Source organism: Lipophrys pholis (assembly GCF_963383615.2).
Source record: "Lipophrys pholis genome assembly, chromosome: 9".
Lineage (NCBI taxonomy): Eukaryota > Metazoa > Chordata > Actinopteri > Blenniiformes > Blenniidae > Lipophrys > Lipophrys pholis.
The window spans coordinates 25,348,775-25,376,711 of NC_137639.1; the positions used below are offsets into that span (position 1 = coordinate 25,348,775).

Here is a 27,937-nt window from a genome sequence, read left to right on the forward strand (position 1 = left end):
CATTAATAATCAACTGAACACTTAAAATAAATAGTTCACTTTCTCCAGAGTAAACCTATACCAGGTTTAAACTAAGCACAGTCAGCTGAGGTAATGAGATGAGAAAAAATGCCATTTCTAGCTACTCTATTAAGTCATCATCACCTTCACCTCTATCTTAATCCTCATTGAGATGTTGTAACACAGCTCCAGAATGATGATTTGCTAGTATACGATCTGTATCAATGTATAGTTCTTAGTTATTATTTCTTACCTTGAAATCATTAGAAAATGTTATTTGTTCAACGCATCACCTGTATGGTAATCAGGATACAAAAAAATATAGATGTGTCTAATAATTCTGCCATTGACTGTATAGATTTATACTACAGTTAAAATTACCTGTTATTGTTTTAACGCATTTAAATGACGCTTAACTTATTTCATGTGAAAAAGCCATTCTATAGAATACCCTGTTAACAAATAAAAAAGGTTTTTTAATTTGTGATTGGCTAATTGTTTGTTGTGAATGATTCAAACCCAACAAATCCACATGCTTGCTCATGTGGATTTGTTGGGTTTCTCTGTAAGAGTGCCCTGAAATGACTTTGTTGTATTCTGCACTATGTAAATAAAGTTGAATTTAATTTAAGTTAATTTAAGTTCATTTAAGTTAATTTAATTTAATTGTTCAGCAGATGTTTTTAGTTTTTCGATCACCTGAATTTCTTGGGCGACTTTTTTTTAACTTGATCACCCTTCTTAAACGCTGTCCCGCCCTCTTGTTCACTAGTAAAGTGCAGCACATCATGGACGAGATGATCAACACAGAGAGGGAGTACGTGCGATCGCTCAGCTATATCATCGAACACTATTTCCCAGAGATGGAGCGCCTCGACTTGCCTCAGGACCTGCGTGGGAAGCGTAGCATCATTTTTGGGAATGTGGAGAAACTGTGGGACTTCCACAGCCAGTACTTTCTAAAAGAGTTGGAGGCGTGCGCTCACTCCCCGCTGTCCATCAGTAGCTGTTTTCTCCGACATGTGAGTGCAGACAGCCAAGAGTGCGGGATGTGTAATTATTGACTTTTTCCCCCGGTGTCGTGTCACGGCTTTTTGCAATCTCGAACATTGGTGTACACTCATCACCTGTCGGCTACAAAGTGGATACAACAGCTAAATCATTCATCGTGTTATGCAAAATACTGAACTGTCAGCATTCTTTTCTCTGTGGTCAGTGTTGTGACTTGTTAATGCTGTGTGCAGGAGGATCAGTTTGGAATGTATGCTCTATACAGCAAGAATAAGCCCCAGTCGGACGACCTCCTCAGCAGCCACGGGAATGAATTCTTCAAGGTGCTTTTTGAAACTCTCGATCTGGTTACATTATTTACAGCTGCTCCCATTGCCATGATACTCAAAACTACACTGGGAAAAGCAACACTCTTTATTGGTTGGATGCTTTAGATGTCAAACTATAGTGCACACATGAGTGTTAATACTTCAGCACGGCCAATTCTGGGGAATGGAACTGAGACGTCATTAACATTTGCCCAAAAAAAGAATCATACTTTATTAATCCTCTTCAGGAAATTATTTTTATTTCTCTATTAATCCATGCAGTAAGCACCCACACTACAGAAACCCACCCTCCCTCGGGGGGCCCACAGTGATGACCGGGAATTGAACCAGCGAACGTCACATCCCAAGTCCACCTCCCTCCCCTCTGGGCCACCGCTGCTCACAGTAGACTTGTGTTGAACCCTTTAATTCCTCTCCTGCCACCACCAACATGACTTGACATGCGTTCTTCTTGTAACCTCTCAATTTTCAACCATTTATGACATTAAAAGAAACTCATTAGAAAGACCAGAGCCCAGAGAATCTGAGCTTTGTGCCCATATACAAGCCCCACAGCTTCTAAACATAAACAAGATTCACTAATGCCTCACACCTTTGGATAATAAACCTCTCAGTACCATCAACAACTAAAATTGCAGTAAACATTTATTGAAAGGTGATTGAAAAATTGGGGGGGGGGAACACTCACCTATTGCACCATTTCTGAAAATTCTACAGCAAAAATCTAAATAGATCCAGTTATAAGAGGGTTAAGGGATTATAGGAAAGTACAATTAGCATAATAATGACTTGTGATGTTTCTCTATTCAGAATAAGCAGATGGAACTCGGGGACAAGATGGACTTGGCGTCGTACTTGCTGAAGCCTATTCAGAGGATGAGCAAATATGCATTGTTGCTGAAAGACCTGATAAAAGAGTGCGGCCAGTCCCAGGAGCAGGAGCTGAGCGACCTCCGCACGGCCGAGGAGATGGTGAAGTTTCAGCTCCGCCACGGCAATGACCTGCTGGCTATGGATGCCATCCGAGGCTGTGACGTAAGCAGCAATTCAGATCACAAGACACATGAGTAATACAAACACATGCAAACTGTATTACAGAATCCGAGAGATGCAAGATAATGTGAAGTATTTCACATAGCATGTAAAAACATTTCCTTTGGAATAACGTTATTATTTTCTCTAATGCATTGATAGTGCTCAGTACCATTATAAGTCCATCTGCACACAGAGTAATGAAGCTATATTAGAAACTGAGGTCATCCCGCTGAGTGAAGTCAGCATCCCTCCAGAAATCGTATTGTTCTCTGTGACGCATGTGAGCGGTTGCGCTTCCTCTGCAGGTGAACCTAAAGGAACAGGGTCAACTCCGCTGCCAGGATGAGTTCATAGTGTGGTGCGGACGCAGGAAATACCTCCGCCATGTTTTCTTGTTTGAAGACCTCATCCTCTTCAGCAAGACCAAGAAGATAGAGGGAGGATATGACTTTTACATCTATAAACAGTCCTTCAAAGTAAGAAATGATTGTTTGAGAATGGAACTTTTTGATGCGTCTAAGCTGCTTTCCTGACGCCGTTTCTCTTATACTTTCTGTGCACAGACAGCAGAAATCGGCATGACGGAAAACGTTGGTGACAGCGGCCTGCGATTTGAGATCTGGTTCCGTCGACGGAAGTCACAGGACACATTTATTCTCCAGGCCAGCTCTGCAGAGGTCAAGGCGGTGTGGACCGCTATCATCGGCAAGATTCTGTGGAGGCAGGCTCTCAGGAACAGGGGTGGGTTTCTGTGTCAGATGATCTGAACGACATTAACATCTGTCTTTTTGCCCAAGCGACACCAGCGTTTGGTTAAAGAGTGTTCATTCTTTGGGCTTCTAGCGCTGCGTATGCAGGAGATGGTGTCCATGGGGATTGGAAGCAAGCCCTTCATGGACATCAAGCCAAGTGACGCAGCTATCAGTGACAGAGCAATAGACTATATCATGAAGAGGACAGGTGAGCTGATTCGATACGCACTGTGGGTGTCTGTGTGTGAGCGTGGCGATGTGTCGGGAGTGAGGCTTGTTGCTTGCTTGGTGGACCGACATTCCATCATTCCCTCCTTCAATCGTCTGTTTTTTATTTACAAACAGTTATTGAATATTAGGTTGGGAATCACTGTGTTGGAGGGATTGACTTCCCCCTCTTCTGGTTGTTGTTCCACCTCTTCTGCTGCATTGATTCAGGCCTCTAACTCTCAGGCATTGACTTTTAAAACCATGCTATCAACCCTTAGATCATACACTTCACATGTAGCTTCACGCTAAGAAGCAGATTTTTGTTGGTGGTACTTTTTAAGAACGTTCACGTCAAAATATTTCAGTGAGTGGCTGTCAGGTTTCATCATAACCAAAGGTGCGAAAGGTATAGGCTTTTTCCTGTTCAAACTGAAGTCAGCTGAGTAGATCCTCTTATACCTGGTATTATATCTAAGGCATTCTGGGACGAGCTCTTCCATGAATTTCCTCACAGATCTCTGAATGTGTGTATGTGGGGGGGTTGGTTTGGTAAGCAGTCCAGGTTTAATACTACTCAGGAAGTCCAATACAACCACAGTTATTTTGCTGCTTTGTAAAAAAAAATATGAATTCCTTTATAAGCATCGGCTACGAGGAATTTATTCTTGTACTTTCTCATCGTGTTTCCTCTGCTCCTGTGATCTGACAGCCTTCCTGTGTTTCTCTCTGCTGGCAGAGCCCCGGACCAGGGCCTCCATCGCCGTGCCCTCATTCGAACACTGCACCTCCTTCAAGCGGCCTCACTCCACCATCTCCAACAGCAGCACCTCCTCCTCCAGCAGCCAGTCCTCCTCCTCCCTGCTGGGCTCCCTCAATCTCCACCTGTACTCCTCGCCGTCACACCCACACACACACCTGTACCCGGTCAGCAGCGTCCCCTCCTTCGCCCAGTGGCCCTACGACTGCATCGAGGAGGACGAGCTGGAGCACGACACGGGGAGCCAGCCCTCCATGAGTAAGTTCTCAACCTTAAGTAGTTTGTGTTTTGTGTGAAATATTGATATTTTGTAGTAATGAATTGAGCCTCTGCTCACAAAGCTGGAATCACGTTGCACATTTTTAATGGAATTCGCGATCCAAAAGCAATAAAAAAACAAATCTTGTGCTAATTAGACGCTTTTAAAGCTTATCCTATCACTTTAATTCATTTCCATGACATTTCCAATCAATCTTTCCAAAGTGTTATAATTATATATATTATATTATGTAAAGGAGAATGTAACTATAAATTAAATAAAAAACTGAAATCTTAAAAATTAACAAAATTAGGACCGAAGTTATGAAGCGTTGCATTTCGATAAAAGGGGTTCAGTTATGGAATAGTCTAGACAGCGACTCAAAAGATTCTAGAACACATTCTAGGAGTGGCTTTGTTTTGTAATGATTATTTCAGATAAAGCGGCAGAGTATATAACTTAATCTCTTTCGGCTCCTTTTTTTTTTTTTTAGGAATTTGAAAACTTTAGTTCTGTTTTGGTTTGAATAATTTTTTTGCAATTAAACTAACTAACTACCGGTAACTGAATTTATCCTCCACTTGGTTTATTTTGAAAACAAGTGGAAGCGTCCCCGTGTGTATCCCCAAGAGAAAAATACTGATAAAAAGCAAACCAAACAAGGAGAATGACTTCATCACCATTTTGCTATTCACTCTTACCACTAGGAGTTGCCAAAGTCCGAAAAATTCAAATCCTACTGGTATCTGAGTTTTATACGCACATGAACAACTTTTGCGAGCGTGGTACCGCCTCGCACTAGATCATCAAGCTCATGCCTCACTATGAAATGAATCAGGCTCTCGTGTCATTTTTGTTGCTGCGACAGTCACGGAGAGCTCGGAGACGTCGTCTCAGTGCACCTCCAGCGACAGCGTCATCGGGCTGAGCACCCTCACCATACCCGGCCACAGCAGCCTCGCCATGGACTCCTTCAACAACAACGAGCCTCCGTCTTACCTCTGCACCTCCACGCCTACTTCTTCCATCACTCCTCCCTCAATGTTTCAGAAGGAGGAAGACCTCCACCCCCAGGGAACTAAGTTCATCACAGCAGTGAGTTATTTTCATAAGAATCTTGATGAACTGGTGTTGATTGGATCGTGGATATAAAGCCAGGCTGCAGTCTATTTTAACCCTAAATATGTATCGATATCTAATATTTTTCAGTTTATTCCCTGAACATGGCCACGCGTCAAATACTGATGGTGCGTCACATGAGTGACTGAACTTCACTTTTCATTTTCTTTGTGTTGTTTGTTTGATTCTCCCTTTGTCTAATTGCTTGACCATAGATAAAGTATTGTCTTCACTGAACCTGTGAATTTTCAATTGTGTTCTACTTTTAATAGGAACTTTTCATTTTATCTGGAGCACTGATTGACAAGTGAAAAAGCCCAAATTGAACTGCAGCCAGTGGCCAGTTTATTAGAAACACCCCGGTGAAGAAATATAATCTAATTCAGGAATGAACTAAATCTTGAAGAACTGACAGCCTGTGAGCCACATGTGTAACATGTGTTCTTTGTGGGCAATTCATTTCCTAAAGAATATTACATTATTGGTTTTACGGATTATAAGAAGAGTGACGTCAGTTCAGATTTGTTTGTGAATACTCTGTATTTACATAAATGAATCATAATCAAATATATATTTCAATAAATGTATTTGGAATAGGGAGATAATGTAGAAGTGGTAATCCAGCTATATGGATCCTGTGTTCTACTTCCTTTTCAGTGGCCTGATACTCATTTGCATCCTCATGTAAGTTGTTTCCCCTCTCAAGAATAAACAACAGCCACAAAAGCCCCAGTCTGATTAGTATATACCAGGCGTATAGCAATTCTTTCCAGTTTGAGCCTTTTTAAACATTTTAGCCAGAAGGCTGTTTTTGAAAATAAGCCTGGTATGCAAATGAATAATAAATAGCCATAAAGATAATAATAGGATGAAAATGGGTCTACATGTATTTTACAGAAATTACACGTAGAGAAATTTACAGAAAGACCCACATGTGGCTCTAGAGCCGCAGGTTGCAGACCCCTGGAATGTTCGTGTAGATTCTCATTGGCACAGTGTCATATTTATAGTTGTTAAAATATTTATTCTGTTTGAATAAACATGTTGAGGCTCCTCTGGAGAAATTGGAATATCAATTAAAAGTTATCCATTCTTTTATTTCTAGTCATGTATTAAGAACTGAAATGTTTCAAGCGTTTTAAAATTGTGTTTGTGATCAATTATTGCCTCCAGGTTAAAAAAAAAGAAAAGAAAACAGGAAAAACATGATCAGATGAAATATTGGAATATTTTGAGATACTCTATTTTCAAAATGTTTGTGTTTTTTTAGTTTAAAACAGAAAAGACAGTATATTTTGATTAATGTGCACTAAATGTGGAAACACACATGAAAATAATAACATCCAAATGTAATTTTGTTTTAAAGTGCTGAAGAAGACAGTGAAATTTGGTCGCTTTTCTTTATGCAAGTTCAAAATACACTGCAACTGAAATTCATTCAAGATTAGTCTAAAAACAATTTTCGGACTAAATTTGTTTAATTTTGAATAAATTCTCAGTATGTTGAAAGACAATGATGATTCATAGTTTTTGCAGCAGTACAGCAGATATTATCTTGTGATTAATTTGAATTGTAAACCTCGTCCCACAACTAAACCGTTCAACCAGTTAAATTAATTGCATTGCATTCAAAGGGCATCTGATTGGAAACACATTCACGTCTCAGCTGAGTCCAATAATCCAAATCATGTAGACAATATCATTAAGTGCTGTCTTAGACTAAAACGACAAACTAAAAGTGTTTGTAGGCCCTATAAAGTCTTACTTTGGGATCACATGGTGAAACAGAAGAACTTGGGTATGATCTTGTCATGTCATGTAGATAAGAACGTTTTCCACTAACCCTGTAACCCAGGTTTTATCTTCATTTAATGATCTTTTGTTAACAACTACATAGAGGACTCTCCTACAAGTCATAATACATTTTAAACCGTGTCAGGCGCCACTGAATGAATCAGCCATATTCCCAAGCTCTAGAGAACGGCGGCAGCTCCACTTTACTTTTACTCACCAACTTTTTTGCTGTTTTGTTTTCACCAGAGCAAGAACTCACACATAGCAGTAGGCCTCTCTACAGTGGTCTGAATCAGAGCTGAGTGGGTTTAGCTCAGTAAGTAACAATTCTCAGAGCAGTGGACATCTGTGTTGTTCTTTTTTCCTGACCTCATTAACCACTTTGAGGAAGTAACCATGGCCTGAATACTAATCTGTGTGGGCACGCTTTCAGTTCCAACATCATGTGGTTGGGGTGTTCTGTCTGCGCGGGCGCTTTGGCTCGAAAACCTCTGGCTCTTTGTCGCGTTTTCTTTTCTCCCCGCTTTCCGCCGTGCATCCGTTTTGACGTGAGGGTGAAATGTAGCTCGTGAATACCAACTTGTGCATGTTGATTGTTGCTTTGAGGGTTTCAAACGCTTTCGCGCTGAAGAGTTTTTATTTCACGGACTTGTGTTTTTGGAACGCTTCTCTGCATGTGACGGGGCAAATTGGTATTTCACACATGGAACCAGACTTCACTGAGATAAAGCAAACTACAATGTGACAATGATATTTACATTGCAAAGGATAAAGCCCCTTCTACTGAAATTATTTATTCCTTCGCTCATATGATACACGCACGTATGCATCATTTTATTTTGTCTGCATTGTTCTGCTGTGGATGCAACTTAAGTCTTGATCTTGAGTTTGGGGGACCTGGGTTATGTATGTATGTATGTATGTATGTATGTATGTATGTATTTATTTATTTATTTATTTATATTTATTTATATATTTATACATACTTTAATTGAGTCAGTCAGATGATCAATCATGTGGCAGGAAGGGTGTTCTTTGTCAAAGTTTGCAATGTCTACATTGCCATGACCACCTCTTTGAAAAATATTTACAAATATATATTTTTAAAATTTCACAACCGTCAATGATTTTTAACTAAAATATGAGATTGATAGGTATATAATATTTTTATGACCACATCAAAAACCACACCCCATCTGCGTTTGCTACAAATTGCGTCCTGTTTTTAAGGATAATGAAAACATGTTGAATTAAAGATTTTAGTTATTGTACTTGGTATTGCATTTCTTTGACCTAAATTTAAATAAATCATAGTTTCCAACATTTCCTGCTGATATTATTATAAAAAATATGTACTTTTCGCTAAGCAAAGTAGATTTTTCTTTTAACAACAGTAAAGAAGTGAGTGTTCCCATCCAAGTTTGACGTCTTCAATTTCTACAACGAAATGAGTTTACCTGGGTCCCTTTCTTTGAATGCCATTTATAATGTTGCATGCTTACGTGAGTAATCTTATTTTGAATGTTCACAATATATTTTGTATAACATCTTTTCTTCTCTTTTGTCTTTTTTTTCTTTCTTTCAGCTGTGAAATCTTCAGCCGACTACAAGGAGAAGTCAAATGAGAGACTCCAGCTTTGAAGCACTAAGACTTTATTGACTAAAACATTACCATATTGGGACTTTTTCATTTCGAGGATGTAAAATTGACAAATAATACACCTTGTCATGGCGGTACGTCAGAGATCTGTACATATTTGAATGAACTAGGATTGTGTTTATAATGTAGATGTATTTCACAATACAAAAAAAGCAAACAAATTGAGAAAATGTTATATTGTTTTTTTTCCTGTCAACAGTTCTGTGATAAGAGATTTGTACAGATGATTAAATTCTTCTAAAAATCATTGTATTCATATCGTTCCTAAATTTAAATAATCTGGTTGCAAAAATACTGCAGGCGTGGAACGTGAGATATTGTGGGTAAAACAGAACGCAGGTGAAGATCAGAGAACAGATATTTCCTCAGAGTATGTAGAAAACCACACACACACACACACACACACACACACGTGCGCACACACACGCACACACAGGCTCTTGCAAAAAGAAAAAAGAAAAAAAGGAACAACAATGCGAAAAGACCTGCTTACAACCGTTACAGACCTGCAGAGTGTGAGGAGGATGAGGAGTGGTTTCTTCCCCTCGCTGACTTTAACTCACCACAACCTCTGTGCTCTCTGTCCGGGGCGAACATTAGATGCAGACCACAGCCTGAGCTGCACGACAGAGCTCTTCACCTCAGCATTGGCAATTGAGACAGAACAGAAAGTCACACTTGAACTCAAGCATTTTGCATTGTGTTCCCTTGGGTCTGTTTTTTTTGTATGCGAGCAGTTGATTTAATGTGATCAAATATCTTCATGGGGATTTTGCACGTTTCTCCTTCAAGAACCAGAAGCAGAGAGTGGCAGAGAGGAAAACCTCAAGCCCCAGTACGCAGAGCTCCAGCACCTCCATCTGCTTCAAGCAAGAACAAAATCAAAGCATTGATTTAGTCATATTTCTAACATTAACCAAAGCCCTCACCCATACCAGCTGGGCTTAGAGCCTCCTGAGACCTTAGGCTATATAACACAGTCTGGGAGATGGACGGATGTATAGTCTTATCATGGTCTTACCTTCAAATACTCTTTGTCGTTGTTGGTCCATTGAGCAAGGTCGACACTTATCAGGCAAGCTCCAACCACTGCCACAATGATGCTGCTGCAGTTAACCACAAGTGACACCTGCAGCAGAAATCTTCCAGTCATCTCTCTGCTAATAATCTTTTTCAACAGGTGGGATTCGGTTATTTGGTTTCTCTGTTTCACTCACGGTCATTAGGGCCGGGTATTTGAACAGCAGATTGGAAACCAAGCCAGAGAAGATGAACTGCAGATGAGTTGGATGCAGGTTAGAGGGAATACTTTTTCTTTCTTTTTTTTTTAAATCTTCTTCACTTTTGTGTTGATTTTTAATCGTGCGGCTTGTTTGAGCAGAGACGTACCAGCACTCCAGTCAACTGGGAAACTCTGAACAGAGTGAAAAGGGTCTCGAGTATCGGAAGTGTCACTGCAAATACGATTCCGACTCCAACACTGAAGAGGCCGCTCACTATCTGCAAAGACTGACAGGAGAACAAAGAAATTGTTGGTGGAGTGGCTCAACTTTCATCTGGGTTCTTGAGATATCTGCGTCCCTCGGTCTGAACCAAATGATGGTTTTCTGTGTGGAGATTTCATTTTCTGCTTGCACTGATGTTTTTTGTCTTTCTGCATCCATGTCTTTCTTTCCATGTACTCCCTCCTGCAAGCAAGTCTGCAAAGTCATTTGCAGAATGATTTTATAAATTATTCAAAATTAAGGCACAACTGAAATGAAGGTAAATGGCTAAAACCACAAGAAATGTTGCTGAAACAGCTTTAAAAAAAAAAAAAAATAAATAAAATAGCTCGGATTACTAACAGAAAAAAAGCTTAGACATGGGGGGAAACACACAGAACTACCTGAAAAAAAAAAGCCAAAACTGTCTAGAAAAATGCTAAAAAAAAAGAAGGTTGAAAACTCTCGAATCAAGTCCAAAAACGGCTGAAATGTAATGAAACGTTCCTATATTGTCATACAAACTTTATAAATGCAACTTAACGTACAGTTTATGTTCATATATCAAAACTTTAGAAGCCGAATCAGCCTCATTTTAAAGGATAAGTCTTTAAGTTAATGGCTTTGTATAATGTCAATGTACAATCAAATCTGTTGAAAAGTACAAAACTAACCAACATCTTGTGTTTTCAATTATTAACAGTTCAAGAATGTTTTTAAATGGGAAAGGGATGATCAGTGGATCGCCGTGAGAGGTTGTACTGGTTTTTTTAATCCCAAATTAGGATTTACTAGTGTGTTTGTTCAGCATATTCTTTTCATTGTGTGATTATTATGATCATATATATCGGGAAAAAACATTCAGTATGAGTATGTTATGTACAGTATGTTGGTTCTCCATGAATTCCATCAATCTTTAATAGCTTTATTTGCCTTTATCCAGTTTAAAGTTGCTTTTCTTTTGATCCCAAATAATTAATTGGTAATTAATTAGAAGAAATAACACAATTTCCCGCTAATTTAAAGTCCTCAGTTTGATCACAGGGATATTTTTGGACTGTGGGAAGAAACAGAACATGCAAACCCTGGTTCCAAACCCATGGTCATATCACCGTGAGGTGAGGACACCGACCATCAACCACTACATGACGACTGAGAAATCACCATATAAGTACATGAAGCCAATCATAAAAGCAATTGAGAGTGTGTCATTTCAGTAATAACCTCACATTATTTCACAGGAAGAAATTCAACGAAAATCATGAGAACTCAAAGAGCAAGTTCCGACAAGTTCACAGTGAAGATAGGAAACTTCTATTTTTCATACATCATGACATCGCCACAAAAACCTCAGCCAAGCGCTTCCTGTTGCCGCTGCCCGTATATGCACAATATGTAGGTGTCGTCTTGGACATCCCTGCACTTGTCCTCTGGTATGCTTCTTAAATGTACACGGTAAACAAATCTAAATCGTCACAATCACAGGGAATAGTCAAATGTAATGTGAAATGTAACAATGCAAGTAAATATCTAAAAGTGCAATATGTGAATAAATGAATTGTTTTCTCCCTGTGGTCAAATTATACTGTCTGATACCTGACATTACTCTTGTCAATGAGAGTACTGATAATAATTAGTAAACTGACAACCTTTCACAATTTCCATTAAACACCATACAGAGTATAAATGTTTCGGTGTGTTGACATGAGAGTCTAAACTTGATCAACATTGAACAACTGTTTAGAAATAATACCTGTGAGATTTATTGATTTATATTGATATTTTGTTTATGTTTTGCATCACTCTCACCCCCAGTACAGCAGGTTGTTTCTTCATCAGGTCAGAAAGTGGCCCCTTTTTGTCTGGAATCACCTCTGTAGGCTGGTAATATTGCAACACAGCCGGTTCTTGGGGGCCGCGTTGCTGAGCCTCGTCTTCGGCCTGGATGTTCATGTCGACATCAGCACAAGCCATGATGACTCTCTGATCTGGACGGAGGATGAGTATCATCATGATTATTATCATTCACAAATTACTGCTCTCGGGAATCCTTATTATTTAAGATATTGCTTTCTCCTTTTGAACCCAAAGTGGATTTTTTTTCAAGGTAAAACGAATGACCCTGTCATTAAATACTTTTGCATAGAAATCCTTAATTATAAACATTTATAACAGTGTTTCTAATTCAAGGCACTAAATCGGGGTAATTTGATGTGTTTCCACAGCATACGATTAATCCGTGTACATTTTTGATTAATGTGCCGCAAAAACAAAATTCAGGATTGAAATTGTCTTTGAAAGTAACATCAGCAAGCTTCACAGTCCAATGTACAAGAAAGCATCAGTTTAACTTTGTTCAAACAAGCATAATTGGGAACTTATCTCAATATGATGTATCTTCATCTAAATTAATGTGACAAATGCGACACAAAATATCGGCAACTTCCGTCCAAATACAATTGAGAAATACCTTGCAGAAGACTGTTTCCTCTGACCCACATTTTACATATTCTCACATATTCAGAAGTGTGCTTCACAAAATTATTGGCACTGTATGTTGAATGTAAAATAATTGATCAGAATTCTTACCACGTTTTTCTGGAGATGTGCTTAATTCACAGTCCGTCTCATCCAAATGTGTCACATCTTCGACACCATTACCACTTTCCTGTAAGCTCTGTATAATGAGGTTATCTCACTTCCTCACTCTGCCCAGAACATTGACAACACCCCCCACTTTAAGCTAAAAGTTAAATTTTTTTATTTTTTTTAATTTAAACTAAACTTTTTGATCAGGTATGATTTTAATTTCCTCAAAGATAAGTAACTTAAAATCAGTTTGGGTTTATTTTTTTTGGGGGGGGGGATTTTACAAGTTGCCTAATACCAGCTGCATGCATGCATTGTGCAGGTGAGAGAGAAGCATGATGGTGTTGGTGGTGGATGGGGGGGGGGGGGGGTTGAGGGTGGTGGTGTCTGACATAGAGACATTCAGAGAGCCAGGTCATTTCCTCGTCAAGCTCATTCGACAAAGCGGAGAATTTCAAGTGTGAATCGGGCAAAAGAAAAAGAAAAAGAAAGGTATTATCAGTTTCACTTGAAAAAAACCTCCTCATCCTGCATCAACAATCTGCATCTGTTGCTTGTTGGCCTCGTTCGCAGGACAATGAAGACTTTCTTCTGCGACGACTCGATGATCATCACTATCCCCATTGGAAGTCTCAAGGACGTCCAGGAGGGTCAACTGATGCCGGACAGATTCCACTGTGTCTTCAAAGACTCCTACAAGGTCTTTGTGGTCAACGGGAAACCAAGACCTCTTGGGGTACGTTGGAAGATGTGCAGTGTCTTGAAAAGACAGAAATGATTTATAGATTTTGTATTTCTTCTGGTGTGCTCTGTTTATGCTTTGTATTGTGTGTGTGTGTGTGTGTGTGTGTGTGTGTGTGTGTGTGTGTGTGTGTGTGTGTGTGTGTGTGTGTGTGTGTGTGTGTGTGTGTGTGTGTGTGTGTGTGTGTGTGTGTGTGTGTGTGTGTTTTCTTTAAAGGCCGCTCAAGCCCTGGCTGGTGTGTTTCTTGTCACTCTTGGTGTGATTGCTCTCGAAGAGTCCTTGATCTACACTCTACCAAGTGTACTGGTAAAAATATATATATACATATATGTGTAATAAGTCTAAAAAACTTTAGTGTTTTTTTTCAGATGTTTTTCATGTAAAATCATTAAATGTGTCTTCGCATGTTTTCAGTTCGTGATCTGTGGTATGTTGACCTACGCTGCGGGGAAAAATCCAAACATGCATGTGGTAAGTAAAATGATTTCAAACAAAGAAATCCACCGGAAGGTCAGGCGGTGCAGAACACTGCAAAAATGACGGCATGCCTCAAATCGATTTACGTGTTATTCCAGATGAAGCTATTCTGTTCTAACTGAGTTCTAACACTGATTCGTTTAGTTTAAGATGGTTTGTGCACGTTCTTTGTTGTTCATCATGAACGATCAATAGCATTTCAGATTGTTTTGGTTCAATCGCCTCACCGAGTGAAAATGTCTGTTTCCACCTTACAGACAAAGCTCTCATTCTCTCTGAACATTGTCAGCTTCTTCTGGTCAGTTGTGGCTTTCTCTCTCTGCTTGTACTACTGCTGTCTCACTAAATCCAAGGTATGTCACAGGAAGCTTTCCTATGAAAAATATCAAAACCACAGTTTTGTTTTTTTAATGTGTATATTTATTTGCTTCTGCATTTGTCCTTCAATAGATACAAAAAGGGATCCGTGGGTTGATAATGAGTCTGCTGGTTGTGGAGGATCTCACAGCCTTGTTCCTCATCTACTGGCTGAGCAAAGCCGTGTGTCGACAACATTTCAACAATCTGGTATGCTTTTTCTTTTTCTCTTTGTCTTTCACACATGGCGTCCACTCAGCAGAAAGTTTATATTTTCAACGAATAATAATGGTTTTAGCTAATTGTTTTGCAGCCCACCATACTGCTGAAACTTGGAGAATGAATCTTGAGGACCGGTGACGAGACAGGCAGGCTTGTTGAAGGCACAAACTATCAGACCCAGTTGAAGAAGACACACAAAGACGGATTTGTAATCGGAAAAGACCACTGCTCACATCTGTGTTACCGATAACTAAGCAATTAACTGTGTAACATAAGACTTTTACATCTTAAACCAGAGAATTGTCCACTTGTGTGCAATCGAAACTGACCAGATCTGGAAAATTGAAATCCTGAAATGATTTGTCTTTTTCTTTTTTCTTCTTCTTCACTGGTTTTGTTAAGAACATTTGCTGGTGTGTGGATCACGCCTAACTGTCTGTGCTTATAAATAAAAATTAACTCCTAGATTACAATTTGGTCAATACTCTTACTGAATGGATGTAACAAATTAAAAATCTTTGTATATTTGTCTTCTGTCATTTTACTTTGATAAACCCTTCACAGCTAAATACGTCTACAGTTTGAATTAATACTCAAATCTTTTCATCAGCATTTTTGTAGCCTTGGTTGATTTATCTATATAATAAATGATGATATTTGAAATCGTTTGGTGAATGTGCTTTTAATGTAGATATTATTGAGAATGGAATTAAATGTTGAAGAGAAATAACTTGAGCCTTGAGTAGTTTTTGAATAGAATACTTTGACTTGAGTACATTTTTCAGGGAATAAATTAAAAGTGAAGCAATGTAACACTCCAAACGTTCGGTACTATTTTCAGTTCTTGTTTCTGCATTGAGCTAAAACAACACTTCACTTCGCAGTGCAGTCGAAGGCTGCGAAGAAATAAAAAGGACCTTGTTTCCAAAATGCAACCAAAGAGGAATTGTATGTTAAACACTGAAGATAGAATCATTTTTTTATTGACGTAAATAAATACAATGCTTTGGTTGCTAGGAGTTATCTTTAAAATTGCTTTTGAGGATTTTATATCTATCAGACAGACTTTTTGAAGCTGCTCAGGATTTTGCCTGAGAAAAACTTCAACTATTCAAAAATATAATGAATTAGATATATGTTTGACCTGTGTTGACTGTGTGAAAAGAAGTCATGCTTGTTACAAAGGAGAAATAGTCAACTTGTTGAAATGAAGCAAAATAAACCACATTGCTTCAACCACATTGTCCCTAAACTGTGATGTAATACAACTGCTCTCAGACTAGTTTTAAAAGAGTTATATTTTAAAATGTTCTGTTTTATAATCAAGTCACATGTGAACAACATAGAAAATAAGTAATCTGGAAAAACAAAGAAAAAGGTAAAGGAAAATTTATTTGATGAAGGAAAGGAGGAAGGAAGAAAGACCCTCAGTATTATTATTTTTATTATTATTGTATTACTTTTTAGGATGCCACATGGTCTGGTAGTACAAGGCTACCATGTGAAAGTTAGGAAAACCCATTCGTCGAGCATTTATCTTTGGAATACTTAACTGAATTGGATCTATGTGCTCAGGAACCTAATGGATACTGTAGATTTATACCATATTTTCTCCATTTGTATGATTAGAAGCATTTGATAGCCACTTCTGGAGTGTAGATCATATCCAGCCCGAGTCTGAGTGTCACTGTTGATTGTTCATCAGATGTATGGTTATCCCTGAGCATTCAAAGAGTGCCTGTTCCGGGCCTGATTGGACTGTCTCTTCTATAGACCCCAGAAAACCACTGAAACAGTGAGAAAATAACCAAAACCGATATCTCAGAGAGCAACGTTAGATCTGTCACGTGGAAGAGAAGTGCATAGAAACATTTTATATTTAGTCTTCAAAAAAGGAAGTCAGGCCACACAGTGGTCCAGAGGTTAGCGCTCTTGTCTCATCGTGAGAAGATTGGGGCTCAAATAACAGCCGGGCCTCTCTCTGTGGAATTTGTGCATATATTTCCTCCAAGTACTCTAGTTTTCTCCAAAGGTCCAAAAACATGCATGTGAAGTTAATTGGTGACCCTAAATGGCCTGTCATTGTGTGTGGTTGTCTGTTTCTGTGTTTCCCTGTGATAGACACTTGTCCAGGGTGTTTCCTGCCCTCACTAAAACTTAGCTGGGAATTGGGTCCATCGCTTTCCGCCCTGCACAGGATGAAGCGGTATGGAAGACCGGTAAGGAAGTATTTTATCGATATCAACATTAATGTAGTCACCAGATTTTAATATTGCATTTTAATATGAAAGTCTCAAATATAATACTGAGGGGTCAAGGATCCCTCTGACCTCTGATTTCTCTCTCTCTCTCTCGGACCCCTGCCGACAGTCCAAACTGCTTATAGTGTGATTCCATGGGTCGCCACTAGAGGGAGACAACACACACCAGATCACCTGGAGGAACTTCATTCAGAGAAACTCCGCTGATTCCACGAACACCTGCATGTTTCACGTCCAAATATCGTTTCTCCGTTGTCTGTAAACATTACAAAGTGAGACTTCCTTACATGAAAGTCACTCTATGAACTATTCATAGAGTGACTTTCGGGACACTCCCAGTAAACATATTGTAATATCTACATTAGTCCCTCTAACTTGTTTTCCCAGTGTAACATGCTTTTGCCTTTGCAGTGATGCAACTTTATATATCTAAAGTGTTTTCCAGCTGCAGGTTTGTTGTTGTGGGTCGGAGGAGGAGGAGGGGTCTCGCTCGCTCTCTCTCTCGCTCTCTCTTTCTCTCTCGCTCTCTTGCTCTCTCTCTCTCCCTTGTCTTTCTCTGCCTCTCTCTCCCCTCCTCTCTCTCCCTGCGCCGGCCCGCTGCTGCTCCTGCTGGCCGCCTCCAGCTATGGCGCCCGTGTACAGTGGCTCCCATACCCTCAGCAAGGATGATGTGAACTACAGGATGCATTTCCGAATGATCAACGAGCAGCAGGTCGAGGATATCACCATCGACTTCTTCTACCGGCCGCACACCATCACGCTGCTGACGTGCACGGTGCTCAGTTTGATGTATTTCGCCTTCACGCGGTGAGTCGTCTCGCGGCTAACGGCGGCGAGCTACGGGTTAGCATAGCGATGCTAGCAGTGATGCTCAGCCTGAGCCAGGTTTCTCTCCTCGGTTCCTCTTGACCGTGACTGGGTTAACTCCCCTCACCTCAACTGGCCCCTGGCTTTAACTTCTGCTGGCAAAAAAAAGAGGTGTTTTGGTAGTTATGTAACGTTAATCCACAGTTTCCTGTGTTGACTGGTGCAGTGAAAGTGAACGGCTCATGATAAACACAGACACTCTGGTGCATCTCGATATGCCACAATATCATCCAGAAAGCAATTCTATTGACTGTTATCTGCACTGACATCATATTACCGAAATATATATATATATATATAATTATTAAATTAGGCCATCAATTAAAAATAAACAACCAAAACATCACATCTAATATGACATATTAATAAAATAAATTCTTATTCTACCATATATCGTATGATTGGATGAGTAGTTTTACTTCAGTGTCAACTAGATTAATTAAACAAATACTTATGATACATCCACAATATGTAAGAGAAAACAACACACATTTCCACATGAGCTTTTGAAGGTACAGTAAGATTTAAATCACATGTAATACAATATACCTTATATAATCCATTTCCTGTATAGCGTTGTCATGTGCAAGGGCACTGGAGACAATTCCAGCTATCTACAGCAGTGGAAAAAAGTTTTGCATTTGTGAAATATTGCATTAAAAAATCACTCTTGGGTCTTCAAGTGCAATTTCTTGACGCAACCAAAATACTAAATAAATCCTAAAAACATCCTTTAAAAATGTAAAATTGATTTTGAAAAGAATTTGAATTCGATTCCACAAAAGTACATAAGAAATTTGAAGTACTGGGTCATTTTAGTACCAGTAATCCACTAATGAAGATTATGATTTTTGTTCCCATGATTCCTATCTCTATAAAGCCAGCACATTTGAAAATTCTTCAGGGACATAATTGGCTAAAACAAGGAGCCCAGTGCAGAAAAACCCACGTAAAGATACAGATCCACAAGGGGTGAACATACAAACTCCACCCAGAAAGGCCTGGCACAATCCCATCGCCTCAATATGGTGATTCCAGATTTGATACACAGACAACTGAAAGTGTTTACATAGACACTGCGTTGCAAACTTTTCATTCTGCTCATTGTCTTTATTGATCTTGTTCATTGTGGAAGGCTTTAACCTACTATTTGTTCATTAGAATAAATGTCAACGTGCCGTGTGTTTAATGTGTGCTTTTTGTCTTTCTGCAGAGATGATGGAAATCCTGATAATAATGTCTGGGTGGGGCTCATTCTGGTCATCTCCTTCTTCCTGGTCATCAGTGTTTTGGCATTTCCTAATGGTGAGGCGACACAGGATAAGATATCAGTTCAAAAAGAGCATTTCTGACTAGATTATGTTGTTAGGCTCTTTATATTTGTTCATTGCTTGAGCTGAAATTGTAGAAAAAATCATGCTGATTAGTAGAAAATTAGTTGACTAGTCATATTTGACTATTTCGACGAGTCGTCCCAAACCTTCTTTAATGCCCTCAATCAGCATTGCAATTTGACACAAAGGCCAGAAGGAACCAAGCATCATGAAGGAAGAAACATGACTGTCAATTGTTTTTTAAATCTTATTTCACTTCATTTCAGGTCCGTTCACCAGACCCCATCCAGCAATATGGAGAATAGTTTTTGGTGAGTGTTTTCTTAATGTCTCTAAATCTGAGCGTTTGTTGTTACAATGCTTCCTGAACATGGTGTGCCTCTGCTGCCGCTCAGGTCTGAGTGTCCTCTACTTCCTGTTCCTGGTGTTCATCATCTTCCTCAACTGGCACCAAGTGAAGCAGCTAATGTACTGGTTGGATCCCAACCTGCGCTATGCCAAGAGAGAGGCCGACATCATGGTGAGTGATGTCGACCTACAGCGTAATAAAAGCATTCGCCACATCGATTAACACATCCTGTAACCAGACTCTCTGCGCTGCTGCCTGCAGGAATACGCCGTGAACTGCCACGTCATCACCTGGGAGAGAATCCTCAGCCATTTTGACATTTTTGCATTCAGCCATTTCTGGGGCTGGGGCATGAAGGCCCTGCTCATCCGGAGCTATGGCCTGTGCTGGACCATCAGTATTACATGGGAGCTTACAGAGGTACAGAGAAAGACCTCTCGGGATTTATCTGCATGCTTCATTTCTGTCTGAGTTGATGATTAGTTAAATCCAGTGACAGTGTGAACTTTCAATGCATTCTCTTCACATGTACCCGTAGCTCTTCTTCATGCATCTGTTGCCTAATTTTGCTGAGTGCTGGTGGGACCAAGTGATTCTGGATATTCTGCTGTGTAACGGAGGGGGGATCTGGCTTGGCATGACTGTCTGCCGCTTTTTGGAGATGAGGACCTACCACTGGGCCAGTATTAAGTATGACTTTGTGATCCGGAAATTAATTACTGTGCTTTTTTTAATCTTGTGTTGGTGACTGCTTTAACAATATTAACTCAGCCATTTTTCATTTGCTTCCTCCCTTTTGAAAGGGAAGCAGGCTTTTTCATTGTAACTGGTGCATGAATTTAATCAACTCAGCCTGTAATTACCAATGTGTCTGATCTGTTATTTTTAACCCTACAGCTCTATCCTGTTGTTGCTCACAGGATTTAGCATGCACACTTTTCATAACCATATTTCCTTTATAGCTCATGACGTCTACAAATTTCCAAAACTGCCAGAAGGCAAAGGCCTCCATGAAGCAATCGTCACAGTCACACACAACATGAACTTGTCACAACAGACATGATGAAGAACTGACAAATATTGAAAGTTGATGTTTTCCTGCATAAATGCAGACACAGCAGTCATAATGTGATGAACCAATGAAATGTACTTTTTATATATTCATATTGTTTTAGGGGGGGGGCTTTCTTTCCCTACATAAGTTTAAACTTTTATCAGTGGATACCAAATGTAATTATGTGGTTGTTGCCAGAATAACTAAAATAACACTAATACATTTAATTTGTTGTAACATTCGGTTGACAATGAGATTGAAACGGCTTCTGTTCACTAAGGCTTTGTAGAGGTGATGTGTAAACTATTGCTGTGAAAAATGACCTCACATGCTCATCACAAAAAGTGGACTTGAATGATTCATGCGATTGGCATCACTTTCATCAGGCTTTGTCATCCCGCACTAACAACAATGCTTACTGTAAGTCTATCTGCGAGTCTTTGTTGACCCTGCTTTCGGCGCTTCCCCACCAGGGACATCCACACCACCACGGGGAAGATCAAGCGGGCCGCTCTGCAGTTCACCCCGGCGAGCTGGACGTACGTCCGCTGGCTCGACCCGAAGTCCTCCCTGCAGCGGGTGATGGGCGTCTATCTGTTCATGATCATCTGGCAGGTGGGTCAGTGAGAAATCCTCTCTCGGCACCTCAAGTGCTGACTAGTTGAAGATCATCTGGATCATCTGTGGCGGCCGACGTGCTAAGCCCTGGCTAATCTAATGGTCTCCTGCGTTGCTGAAATTTAAAACCCGTCCCACATGGATCCTTCTCATGAGTGAGTGTCCTGATGCCTGTACATCAACAGCTAATCCCATCAGAGTGAGACTGACAGGATTACGTGGTGGCAGTTTATGGGAATGAGGACACCGTGGACGGAGATCTTGAGTTAGCGCGATATTGCTCTCCACTGGAAAATCCACTATGGCTGCCAAACTTTCTCGCCTGAAGCTGGCTTGTAAAGAAAAGCTAAATGGTGGTTGTTACTCTTGATTTTTGTTTTGCCACGAGTCAACTCCCGCCTCCTGTCTCCGTCAGTCACACACTTAAATGGTTTCCTTGAACCGTTAGACAGTAATTACCAGTTTTCTGTTGAAGGACTAGATGAGGACTTCTCTCATTGTGGTGACAGTTCAGCAGCTCTTCACTTCAGCCGCGCGGGCTCTCGTCCAAGCCAATGAATAACACTGCAGCAGGCATTCCCGTCCTCATTATCATCCAGCCTGGATGAGTGGGACTGGGACAAAGTCCCCCTTTAAGATACACTGCTGCTATTGTTAATATGTTCATCCATGTCTGACTTTCTTTGGCTCGGAATTTCTGTTAGAAAATCTGTGGGGGAGGCCTTTTTCCTATGTTATTATTTTTCTCTTTGAGATGAGAAACGGGAAAAGAATCATGACAACAATAGGAAAAAAAGTGATGGCTAAAACTGTTCAATGTCTTATTACAACAAAATGTATAGGTGTAATAGAGACGATTCGAAAATGTAAAATAAGCTATAATAGATGTAACAGTTTCAGACTATATTAAAAAATACAAAAGGTGACTTAACAGAAAAAAATAGTCTTGCTTTTTATAAGTTATGGATCCCAACAGACATTTCATATAACAATTCAGATGAAATCGGGGAGTTTTTTTTGAAATCTCTATACAACTAACATTTTTCATTTATTAGAGTCTCATTGCCAACGGTCTCTCCTGAAGGATCTGGTCAAAAATATATTTTCCTAATAATATTAATGATGGCATTCTTTGTATATACCCCTATTCTGGTCTCATTGTAATGATTATGGAAAATGAAACGATGTGCTTGAAAGGTTATTTACTGTCTTTGCTTGGAATATGTGCTGTTTTTCTGGAACTCTATAAAGCCCCAAAACTGTTTGGATTTAAAGCTGATCTGTATAAATAAAGCATGTCCATCTGTACTAACGTTTACATTTTCACCAAGTACTGTATATCTGTTCTTCCCCAGCTGACCGAGCTCAACACATTCTTCCTGAAACACATTTTTGTCTTTCCTGCGAGTCACGCTCTGAGCTGGTGTCGCATCCTGTTCGTCGGTATCATCACGGCGCCGACAGTTAGGTAGGCCCGTCGTTGCGCCGTTCCTCGTTTCAGCCGTTTTCCCCAGACGGCTTTATTTGTAGTGAACGAGAGCCACTGGTTTTGAATTTGCTTACGTTTGCATTGTGTTTTGTTTTTGCTCCAGGCAGTATTATGCGTACCTGACAGACACACAGTGCAAGAGAGTTGGGACTCAGTGCTGGGTGTTTGGGTAAGTCAAACCCAACCGTCAACATTTCTCTACTAACGATGTCCCCGATAAGCAGTTTCCCCTGATATTAATATGTACACTGAGGTGTGTGTAACCTGACAGCCGCAGGCGGTGATGGCTGATAAGAGGTGCCATTTACTGCGGCGAGCGTTTAACCGATGGAGCAGGTGGTTCAGCTATTCGCCCCGGCATTTCACCGCATCACTCAGCGCTTAAGCTGTCGGGACAGTTGACCTACTTCAGGAATGTTATTATCCCAAAAAAAAGTAATAAATCTTCCTGAGCTAATATTAACAGGTTCAGGTCGGTCTGGCCCTGCACTCCCTGCAGGTGAAAGCCTCAATAGGACGCATTTGTTTAGAAATGCTTGTCTCCTTTCAAATTGACGGGTGGGTCGCAGTTTCATGTGTTTTCTTTACCTCCTCTCATTCACAGGGCAATCGCCTTTCTGGAGGCCTTGGCATGCATTAAATTTGGACAGGACTTGTTTTCAAAAACACAGATCCTCTACGTGATCCTCTGGCTGTTGTGTTTGGTAAGATCAGGCTCACATCCACTTCTGTGTCTGAATGAATCACTGCACTCTCCTTACAACCGTCAACATTGAGTAAATGTGCTTTTATACACCAGTTTAACATGCTGTGGGCTCTTGATTGTGGATTTTCCATTAAGTATTCACCAGCCTTTGATCTGTTTTTAGGCCTTCATTACATTCCTGTGCCTCTATGGAATGGTTTGGTGTGCAGAAACGTATGGTCCAAGGGGAAAGGTATGTTTACCGCTTTAACCTTCATATAAGTGCTTTTCTTTTAGACTCCCGCCGACCAAATTCCACTGTCACATAAATATAGATGTACACATTACATTAAGGACATCATGCTCATATTTCACGATACAGATATTATTTGTCATGGAAGGCAAAAGTGCGTTGTGCTGCATGTGTGCAAGTTAACCAAACATTTTCAGCATTATTTCTCAGTCATAATATAATGAGAGGCAAAGTTCAAGTTCTGTACCTAAAATTGAGTAAATATACTTGATAAGAAATTCTAAGAGGAAAAGTTCCTTTCATGTCACCATTGGAAAGTTCAGTGTGATAAGCTTATTTGAGGTGATGGATGTTGGTTGAAGATGCTGAATGGAGTCACAGTCTGTACAATAGAGTTCTGCAGCTTTTTTACGAGTGGATGAATCAAATCTTTATTTATTTACTGCAGAAATGTCACATAAAATTAAATATAAGTGAAAGAATAAACAAGGTTCATGCTGTCAACATGCTCAAACAGTATTGGGCAGGACTGTGGCAGTGAAGTCCACCCAGAAAGGCACGGAGACGTGACTTTGAGACGCCATATTTTATGAGATTAAATCAAAGTAACACAAAACTCAAACAGACACACAGCACCGTGTCTCCCGCCTGTCACCCTGTGTCTCTGGACGGCTCCTCCCTTATGGGCAGAGAGGTGATTAAGCACCTGATGTGAAAATAAATCATGGCATCAAATTATGAACCAAAATGCATTCTAAACTTTTGACTCATCAAAACAGCCTCCACCGTCTCATACATAAACTGAAGGCATTCGTGGCTTTCCTTCTTCGATGGAAATCAAATATCGTTCAGAAAGTTGTGCTGCAGAAGTTCTCATAAATGTGTGCAACTTGTAGGTTTCTCTGCTTTCACTCTTCTGTCCAGTTCATCCCAAACAGCTTGATGGAGTTTAGGTCTGGAGACTGTGCTGGACACTCCATGTTTTTAAACATTACCATTGTCTTCTTTCATCCTAATGTAGTTCTGATATAGCTTGGACTGATGTTTGGAGTCATTATCTCGCACTAGTTCACTTACCTTTGCACTATTTCAACCTATTTATTGGACTTGAACGACTTGAACTGTGCAAGTACATTAGTGTTATAATTGTATCTATAAAACTTAGGAATCTATCAGTAAAAATATATCAGATCAAATATAAGCAGGTGCCCAAATGTAACATATAAAAAGGTCTATATAATACAAATGTGTTCAAGCTTCATTATCACAACACTGAAATTACAAAAAATTCTTCCTATGCAAAGTGAATATACATCCAATCAAGTATAAACACCAACGTGACATATATCCAAATACCCCAAATGGCTGGTGAGCCGCTTCTTTGAAAGTCACTTTATTGTTCTTCCATCTTTTTCTGAATGACGTCGTAGACAGAAGTGATTAATGGGTCATGTTGCTTTATTATTATAATCAGTGTTATCTGGTTTGTTTGCGCTCACATAAGTTACCTCCTGCCACAGGCACCAGATTTATTATGCACCTCTTCTCCTTGGTCAGCTTCTGCTCTTTCAGTCTACTCCATCATTTAATGTTGTTTTTATAGGGATTGCTTCTCTTTATATCTGTCCTGATGAAGTCCCTACGGTTTTAATGTTGGGAGCGCATGCAAATATTTCTCATTTGTCTCATATGTCAGCTGAATATTCAAATTAAAGGAGGAATAATTCAAATGACAATGATAAATTCTTATAATGAGTACTCCCTGAGTTCCAGTCTGCTTTGGGCTTTTCTTTGTGGCGTTTGCATGTTCTCCCTATTGGCGACTTTTGGGACTGGTGATTTGAAACGTTCCCTGAACGTGAGTGTATGTGGGTTTGTCTTTCTGTTGTGATGGAGTGTCTGGAGCGGTCTGTCCGGGGTGTAACCTTCGCCAATTTACAGCTTGGAGCGACTCCAACGCCCTGTTACCCATAATCATATAAATCGCTATGAAAGTTAGGCAGATTGATTAATTCGTATAGCACCATTCAGGCACAGGGCAAGAAGTTGGAATGCTTTCAAATAAAACATTTAACAAAACTAAACGAAAGGCTGCTTTAGATCCTTATGCACAAAGTCAGCTTGTTCCAGGTGATCTGAGGGATCTGGCTGCTTCATAACAAACTAATTAGTAAAAGATCATTACACAACGATTGAAGTTCCATTAATATAAACGAAGAGTATTAGAATCCACCTCAGCTGTGATTGAACAGAAAGTCCCTTGATGATTCTCTCCTTCCCACAAGTCGGTGACGTTCTATAACCGTCTTGTCATGTCTAAATAAAGCCGCAACGGCAGTGTGTCAATAGAAAAAAAATGTGTCTGTTCCACGTTCTGCTTGAGTGTGTCATAGTACAGGTTCCGTGTGTAAACGGCTCAGTTGTGAACTTTCACTTGCCAACTTTCAGGGTTTATTTCCACTTTACTGTTTCTTATCAGCTCTTTGGAAAAATGTGCAAGGCCATTAAGCCGTTTCATGCTCCCCCGTTCTGCCGAAGGTATGCGTGTCATGTGTTTTAACCCTTTTCTCCTCTCGCGTCTCACAGAGCTTCTCAGAATGCGAGGACAGTGGTTACCCTTGGTCTGCTGACCATGTGTCAGAAGGATTTAAAGGTACAGTGCCTTTTTCCTGTCATTCATCGACAACAGTGACAGTCCTCTCCGTTTCTCTTGTGAAGGGCTGACCTCTAGCGTTTGGAATTGCGTCGTGCTCATTCTGTAGACATGCATGCATTTGAACTTGTGTTGAAATGTTTTAACCGAAGGGGAGCCAGAGGCCGACGGCGAGAGCCCCACAACCAGACGGAGAGCGAAGAACTCGGGAAGGACCAAATCTCTCAACGGCCTCGACAGCCAGTAGGAACTGCAGCTGCTGGGTGACGCCTGAACGCACTCCGAAGGATTACGAGTCGGGAAAAAAATAAAACAAATATATATATATATAAATAAAAAGATATGGGGGTAAAGTTTTGACCACTTCCTGGTGCAACTGAAGTCTAGAAATCCCCTGCCACCGAAGGAGCGGGGACAGCCGAGGCTTAAGGTGGATGATCAGGTCCATGCGGTGTTATTAGGAGCGCTCGGTGGCTGAGGCCACAGGCCTGCACACTGAACTCTGTGTTTGTGGTCATGAAAGCTCCTAAACCACTAATCACAGGTTTCTTTGTGTGTGAAAGAGTTAGAAAGTGTGGTGTTTTGTGAGCGTGCGAGGAAAAAAGAGGTGGCAACAAACAAAAAAAAAAAGAAAAAATAACCACCCACTCTAGATGTGACTGCATGATCATTATAGCTGATAAACTATAATTTACCAACATTTATCCTATGATACAGTATCATTGATGGTTAATGTGCATTCGACTGGTTAACTCCAGCCTTAACTCCAGTATGTTGGTTCGACACATTTCAATGTTGAAAGCCATTGTGTAGATTTTATCACTTTAATTGGAACCTCAATGTTTATAGCACAGAGAAGCTAATGTTTTTTTGTTTTGTTTTATAAAAATCTGTCATTGATAGTATATTTACACAGATGTTCACAATTGTATGTTTTAACTTGAATGTGGGCAGGATTTCAATGCAAGACGACTTTAGCTCGGTAGCATCATCGACTGAGGTTTGTGTTTGACTCGTAAACAAAGCAAAGCACACAGTTGAAGCACTTTGCAGAATGTTCTCTTGAAAATACTGTACTTTCTTTTTTTTTTTTGTAATTGAATATTTAGTGAATCCTCGTGACCCTGAGTGGTTTTACTCTCCCTGTCTATCTGTGGCTGCTATCATTTTTTTATTATTATTATTATTATTATTAATAATAATATTATTTACCGTACTGATTTAATAAGAACAATAAAAAGAGGGCAATTATTTTAATTCCTGCATGTGATGCCAGTGACTCTGGGACGGTGCAGGAGACCTTGCTGTGGCATATATTGCATCTGCATGGCTGTGTCAAATCAGATCAAGTGTTTTATTGGGAAAACGTTACAAAAAGCAGTTGGAAGAGTCTTTGTTTTACGCCACACAGCAGCACGCCAGTGTTATGTCTTTCACTCTGTAACATTTTAATTCACCCACCGTGCCTGTTTGCATGTCTTTTGGTTTGTTTTCTTTTTGTACTTCAGACGTTTCTCAATTTGTATAGACTAAATTTGAGCTTTTGCATTTGATTTGTTTGCCCCCGAGTGCTTTAA

General features: G+C 40.0%; 4 protein-coding genes across 5 annotated transcripts in view; 3 read left to right on the plus strand and 1 right to left on the minus strand.

Annotated features, from left to right (window-relative positions):
* plekhg4b (pleckstrin homology domain containing, family G (with RhoGef domain) member 4B) overlaps positions 1 to 9,204 on the plus strand; it is a gene marked incomplete at its 5' end in the record, with an annotated part of 24,745 nt that extends 15,541 nt beyond the window's left edge. Inside the window, 10 exons of one of the 2 annotated variants that reach the window (XM_080471827.1) lie at positions 773 to 1,022; positions 1,245 to 1,334; positions 2,151 to 2,375; positions 2,681 to 2,851; positions 2,939 to 3,116; positions 3,219 to 3,335; positions 4,074 to 4,352; positions 5,222 to 5,448; positions 7,513 to 7,582; positions 8,852 to 9,204. In XM_080471827.1, the coding sequence (XP_080327953.1) occupies positions 773 to 1,022; positions 1,245 to 1,334; positions 2,151 to 2,375; positions 2,681 to 2,851; positions 2,939 to 3,116; positions 3,219 to 3,335; positions 4,074 to 4,352; positions 5,222 to 5,448; positions 7,513 to 7,557 (1,582 nt within the window). In that variant the 3' untranslated portion in view covers positions 7,558 to 7,582; positions 8,852 to 9,204. The remainder of the gene's footprint in view (positions 1 to 772; positions 1,023 to 1,244; positions 1,335 to 2,150; positions 2,376 to 2,680; positions 2,852 to 2,938; positions 3,117 to 3,218; positions 3,336 to 4,073; positions 4,353 to 5,221; positions 5,449 to 7,512; positions 7,583 to 8,851) is intronic. The other variant, XM_080471828.1, reaches the window with a different exon arrangement.
* The window catches only part of LOC308114724 (uncharacterized protein), a 19,532-nt gene continuing 500 nt past the window's right edge, over positions 8,906 to 27,937 (minus strand). Inside the window, exons 2-6 of the mRNA XM_080471830.1 lie at positions 12,220 to 12,398; positions 10,316 to 10,435; positions 10,144 to 10,200; positions 9,948 to 10,055; positions 8,906 to 9,786 (exon numbers count right to left, since the gene is read on the minus strand). Of these exons, the coding sequence (XP_080327956.1) occupies positions 9,688 to 9,786; positions 9,948 to 10,055; positions 10,144 to 10,200; positions 10,316 to 10,435; positions 12,220 to 12,384 (549 nt within the window). The 5' untranslated portion in view covers positions 12,385 to 12,398 and the 3' untranslated portion in view covers positions 8,906 to 9,687. The remainder of the gene's footprint in view (positions 9,787 to 9,947; positions 10,056 to 10,143; positions 10,201 to 10,315; positions 10,436 to 12,219; positions 12,399 to 27,937) is intronic.
* LOC308114723 (uncharacterized protein) lies at positions 13,320 to 15,521 on the plus strand. Its single transcript, XM_080471829.1, has 7 exons — positions 13,320 to 13,491; positions 13,573 to 13,735; positions 13,958 to 14,047; positions 14,156 to 14,212; positions 14,476 to 14,571; positions 14,669 to 14,785; positions 14,889 to 15,521. The coding sequence occupies exons 2-7, from the start codon at positions 13,577 to 13,579 to the stop codon at positions 14,916 to 14,918; spliced, it is 549 nt and encodes a 182-aa protein (XP_080327955.1). The 5' UTR covers positions 13,320 to 13,491; positions 13,573 to 13,576; the 3' UTR covers positions 14,919 to 15,521.
* ptdss1a (phosphatidylserine synthase 1a) lies at positions 17,684 to 26,979 on the plus strand (the record flags this gene model as incomplete). The annotated part of the gene is made up of 13 exons (XM_080470896.1): positions 17,684 to 17,865; positions 19,139 to 19,230; positions 19,526 to 19,570; positions 19,655 to 19,779; positions 19,870 to 20,028; positions 20,147 to 20,298; positions 21,136 to 21,277; positions 22,636 to 22,748; positions 22,873 to 22,938; positions 23,374 to 23,473; positions 23,639 to 23,707; positions 26,294 to 26,360; positions 26,513 to 26,979. 13 exons carry the CDS (start codon positions 17,684 to 17,686, stop codon positions 26,605 to 26,607), a joined length of 1,407 nt encoding a protein of 468 aa, XP_080327022.1. The 3' UTR covers positions 26,608 to 26,979.

Bases quoted from the DNA above. Each gene is read 5' to 3' on its own strand.
- LOC308114723 (XM_080471829.1), top strand. From the start codon at position 13,577: ATGAAGACTTTCTTCTGCGACGACTCGATGATCATCACTATCCCCATT. The intron at 14,048-14,155 runs GTAAAAATATAT...GCATGTTTTCAG, and splicing joins ACACTCTACCAAGTGTACTG to TTCGTGATCTGTGGTATGTT. The intron at 14,572-14,668 runs GTATGTCACAGG...GTCCTTCAATAG, and splicing joins GCTGTCTCACTAAATCCAAG to ATACAAAAAGGGATCCGTGG.